At 38.6% G+C, this 5,066-nt stretch overlaps 1 protein-coding gene across 2 annotated transcripts in view; it reads left to right on the forward strand.

Moving 5' to 3' along the window:
• LOC127749680 (uncharacterized) overlaps nucleotides 1-5,060 on the forward strand; it is a 9,552-nt gene extending 4,492 nt beyond the window's left edge. Inside the window, exons 1-7 of one of the 2 annotated variants that reach the window (XM_052268829.1) lie at nucleotides 269-476; nucleotides 560-1,289; nucleotides 1,374-1,457; nucleotides 1,551-1,646; nucleotides 1,747-1,815; nucleotides 2,238-3,708; nucleotides 3,790-5,060. In XM_052268829.1, the coding sequence (XP_052124789.1) occupies nucleotides 1,161-1,289; nucleotides 1,374-1,457; nucleotides 1,551-1,646; nucleotides 1,747-1,815; nucleotides 2,238-3,708; nucleotides 3,790-4,757 (2,817 nt within the window). In that variant the 5' untranslated portion in view covers nucleotides 269-476; nucleotides 560-1,160 and the 3' untranslated portion in view covers nucleotides 4,758-5,060. Of the gene's footprint in view, nucleotides 1-268; nucleotides 477-559; nucleotides 1,290-1,373; nucleotides 1,458-1,550; nucleotides 1,647-1,746; nucleotides 1,816-2,237; nucleotides 3,709-3,789 lie in introns of those variants that run through there. The other variant, XM_052268830.1, reaches the window with a different exon arrangement.
• Nucleotides 5,061-5,066: the final 6 nt, after the last annotated feature.

Here is a 5,066-nt window from a genome sequence, read left to right on the forward strand (position 1 = left end):
GTATTAGGATAATAAATCTATCATATGTTACCACAGAGATCCAAACCCCTTCTGAACTGAAAGGGCATCCTTTGTGGAAGATGCCACGAAACGCTGTTTGTCCACAGTTAAGTGTTCCTGTCGCTCCACCTGCTAACGATGAAACAAGTGAGGAAGAATATGTACGTTCCCCAACATATTTTCTGTTCATCTGTTTTGTTTTCTGTAGGGCTTTTTGGCTTGTTGTTATTTTTATTAATCTAAATACACTTTTCTCCTTCAGGTCTACATTGGGTGCAGAACCTCTTTTCTTCCAGTGAAAGTCATTCAGGCAATAGTGTATCTAACAAATGAAAAACTTCAAGAGAGAGTTCAGCTACTCACTGCCGCCATGGTGGGCCGAAGCAATATCAAAAATTATTGCCTGCGAATGAAGAAAGAAGATGAGGAGGTCCAGAAGACAATGTTTCCTGATGACTTCATTCTTTCCATAAAAAGTAATTGAATTTTTTTATTGTCTTTTTCAATTTGATGTTCAATGAGTGTGCCTACTAAAATCTCTTTGTGTTTTGAATTTTAGATTTGATTAACCATGGTATTGTTAAAACAAGTGCACCAGGCAGTGAAATAATTCTCTTCAGTGAATCTGATATCAGGGACAAACTAAGGAAAGTCTTGCACAAGTCTCGAGTCCAGTAATCCTCGCTAGCAGTAATCAAATCAAATTAAATCTTGAAAGGAATTAGTTACAAGATTAAATGGTTTCTTTTGAATCAGCAAATTATAGGTTATTGTTCCAAAATGAACTCTAAGCCCTAAAATCTTTATTTTTTAAACTGTAACAAGCAATGAAAATGAGTTTTCAGTTAAATAAAATCAATTATTCACATTACAAGAGTCTCACTGCATAATCCTGCAAGTTATCACTCCAAACATTTACAATAAACCCCACCAACACAAAAACAGTCCGCTGGCATTTTGCTTTTACGCGTCTTCTGCTTTCTGGCTGCTACCGATGCCGTTTGTCGTTTGTCGTACCGGCCAAAGGAGAATTTTTTTGACTATGTACATGTACAACGACTAACGACTGAATGCACCCTAGTGGTGCAGTTGTTGTAAGCGTGAGCTCGCGTTCTCGTGGAACTCATTACCTGAAATCCTATTTCTTCTAATGTTCAGCCATGAGCTGTTCAGGACAAGGCTCTAAAGATGGTAATAACCCGAATTCGAGCAAGCGGTCACTAGCAACTACGTACCGCCGAATAACCAAGAAAAAAAAGGACATAATTGATGCTCTGGCTTCTGGAGAGGTTAGCTTATACAATATTACACATTTATCAGTTTTTTCTTTCTGACTTTGAACGGTTGTTGCCTTCATATTTTGTATTTTGTAGAGTTTAGTTGTCGCAGTTCCTGTGGCAGAACCACCTGATGCTCAGATACATGCTGCTGTTGAGCGAGAGGTGCTCAACCAACAGGTAGTGTTTAGTTTTCCCCATGGTTTGTCTTCTTCCTTTGTCCTATTGTAAGAATAAGTCACTTAATAATCGTTTGTGTTGCTTCCACTCTAGGATCCACCCATTGAAATGAGTGTGCCAGAAGACAATCAACAGGTTTTGTCAGGATCACTGGCCAAGAAGGAACTTACAGTGCAAGAAAGCCGAAAGGTATTTTTACTCTCCTTCCGAATCAAAGTGCAAATGCATCGTCTTATTTGTCGTATTTGAAGAAGTCACTTCATGTATTTTCGTTTTGCTTCCATTCTAGGATCTGACAGGTCAAATGGATGTTGTGCCTGAGAACAACTCAGTGGATAACATTGTAGAGGAACAGCAGGTTAGTCCTACTTTGTATTCATTTCTGTTCTGTTTTTGAATGAGTGAAACTGGAAAAGTCATGTGAAAAACAGCTATTTTGTGTATGAAATCTAGATGCTAATTAAATCGAGAAAACTAAGTAGCGCAAGAGGCATTTTAAAGTTTAGAAATTTTAAATTATCTATTTTGCTACCTAGTTACGTCCAACTACAGATGTACTAAACCTTAAACGAACCGCAATGGACTAACTTACATTGAAACAGAGAGCCTTTTCTTGATTTAATTAGCATCTATATTTTATACTTAAAATAGCTTTTTCTTGCCTGACTTTTCCGGTTTCACTCCTGTCTTACATTAACTTTATCTTTGCTATCACCACTAAATATTTATGTGCTCTTTTAGGATGTCTGTTTTTAATAACATGTTTCTAATTTTTGAAAGGATACTTCATCATCATGTTCAGGCCACTCTTTACTATCAGAAACCAATGAACCTTTCTTTCAAGAAAGTGAATCAGAAGATAATGGAACAGGACCTGAGGGTTACGATCCTGATGACCCTGATGAGCCGCATAACTCAGAGAGCAGTGGTGTTGAAGATAGTGATAGTGATGAAGATGATAACGATGAAGATCTCTTTTCTTTTGATAACCAGTCATTGGATCAAAGAGTGGTGCTCATTAACAATCCATCCATCAGAGAAATTTTGTTGCTTGACTTGGCACAGATGATTCGCCACAAGTTCACTTACGAAGCTCTTATCAATGGCTTTGAAAACAAGAATGCTCTTTTTGGACGCAAGTTCTTCCCAACCTCCAAGAAAGAACTTTGGAGAGTTCTTGGTAGGAAAAATTCAGGTATAGTCTACCATGCATATTGCGATAAGTGGGGACAGTATATCTGCAAGCAGCAAGATCGTGGTCTGTCTGCTTTTTGCAAAAATACTAAATGTGCAAGAAACAAAACGCCCATTGAAGCTCGTAAGGTCAAGTATTTTGCCACCATAAGCCTTCGTAAACAGCTCAATCATCTTTTGAACATCCCAAACATTGCTCAACATCTTACATTCAGAGAGACACGCATGAAGCATGAAGACACAGGGATAGAAGATGTGTACGATTCTGAGAACTACAAGGCACTACAAGCAACAGGAGTCCTGGGCTGTAATGACATCTCAGGCACTTTAAATACGGATGGTTGCAAAGCAACCAAAGGTGCTACTAAAGAAACATTTCCCGTTTTTGTGCGCATTAATGAGTTTCCTCCTCATCTGAGACAGAAGTTCATGCTATTTGCTGCTGTCTATGTGGACAAAGAACAACCACAAATGGCAACCCTTTTGAAGCCTGTTGTCAAGGAACTCAATGGCCTTGGAAGAAGAGGAATTAAGAGACCTAATGTGACTGGTGAAGAAGTGGAAACAAAACTAGTAGTGTTCTGCTTCTGTGTTGATGGGAAAGCCCGTGGTCAAATTTTAAATATGGGTACCCATGCGTCATTTGATGGATGCACATACTGTTTGATCCATGGTGTTTCTTTCAAAGTTGGACTGACAAGTACCATGCGCTGGCCAGCTCTTGACCACCCTCTTGTACCTGAGTATTCTGACAGAACTGATGATGACATGAAGGCGTGCATGGTTTTGGCTGATAGGTCAGGGCAAGTGGTTAAAGGTCACAAAGGCGGATCAGCTCTCATGCTGCTGGACCACATGGACTTGCGAAAAGGGAACTGTGTGGATGACCTCCACGTCATCTATGAGTGTGCAGCTGCGCACATCACAGACTTGATCCTGTCTGAGGCACCTCGGAAAGATGAAAGGACCAGTGATGAGCATCTACTGAACACTATTGACACAAGAATGAAAATGATAAAGACTCCATCTAAAATTTCAAGAAAACCAGGATCATGCAGTAAGTATCTCTGTATTTCACTTTTCTGTTAATCTTCCTTAATCAAATTAATCTCTAATCTTATTAAATTTTTTCCCTTAGGTATCAGGAATCGGAAAAAGTTCAAAGGCACACAGTGGAGAGACTGGCTTATCCACTTTGCTCTGCCCTGTCTCGAGGGGCTTATAGTAGATGAGCACATGCATCTCATAGAGAAGTTGTCTAGAGGTGCGTTTTTGCTTTCCCAGGACATTATTTTGCCTGAACATATTGAAGAAGCTGAGACATGTTTCCGTGATTTTCTCAATTTAAATGAAGAACTGTATGGTTTGGAGAATACAAAATTAAATTTGCACACTCTTAGTCATGCTGCTCGTTGTGTCAAAGAAAATGGACCATTGTGGTGCTACTCTACCTTTAATTTTGAAAGTTGGAACAACAAAATTATTAAAAGTGTTATGTCTCCGGCTGGAGCTGTGCAACAGATTGTAGTACGCCATCTTGTGCACTTGGTCTTGTCAGCGGCTGTTTCATCCAATGAACAATTTTCACCTGCTACAAGAGCTCAACTGACCAAGACGCTTCAGAAGAAAGCAAAACTGGTGAATGTTACCAAGATGGGTACTGATGTTTACTTGGCTGGAAGACCTGACACAAGAAGAACTACTCAGTCTGAAAAACAAGCACTGGAAGACAGTGGCTTCTCTAATGTCAATAATGTTCAAGAATTTGATAAAATTCTAATTAGAAGCACAACATATGGTGTTCCTAAAGGTGAAGCCTTGTCTGACAATAGTGTGCTCTACACTTATTCTGATAGGTTCTGTAGTGTTAGTAGTGTTGTGAAGTTTAAGATTGAGGACGGAAGTGAGAAGTGTGGTTTGTTTGTGTTGTGCCACAGAGTTGGACCTCTGCCTTTCAGTTACGCAAAGCACATATCTTTGCTTTGTAATGACCAAGACCAGCTAACATTTATTCCACCTGAAGATGTGAGAGTGCCTTGTGTTACATCAAAAGTGTTGGGGAATACCTATGTTAGTCCTATTCCAAATCCCTTTGAAATTGACTAGCATAGATATTTAAATTAGTGTTCTAAGTTCTTTGGTTGCTTCTTTTGATTGATTCTTTGATCCAATGGTGCTAGTCTATTACTGAGACTAGTAGTACAAGACTAATAGTATGTGTAAAATTACATGCATATCTTTTCTGGAATAAAATTGATAGGGCCTAGGCTACAAATAATCAGAATTTAGATATTTTATAGTTAGTCTCAATTGGATAGTTCATAATTGAGTGCTTAACCAAGCTGAATGTTTTGGTTTCATTTAATAAGTCTAACCTTTCTAATCTTTTATTATCTTAATACTTAAAATTTATGT

The sequence above is a fragment of the Frankliniella occidentalis genome, unplaced genomic scaffold (assembly GCF_000697945.3).
Source record: "Frankliniella occidentalis isolate FOCC.00 unplaced genomic scaffold, Focc_3.1 Scaffold77, whole genome shotgun sequence".
In the NCBI taxonomy this organism is placed as follows: Eukaryota; Metazoa; Arthropoda; class Insecta; order Thysanoptera; family Thripidae; genus Frankliniella; species Frankliniella occidentalis.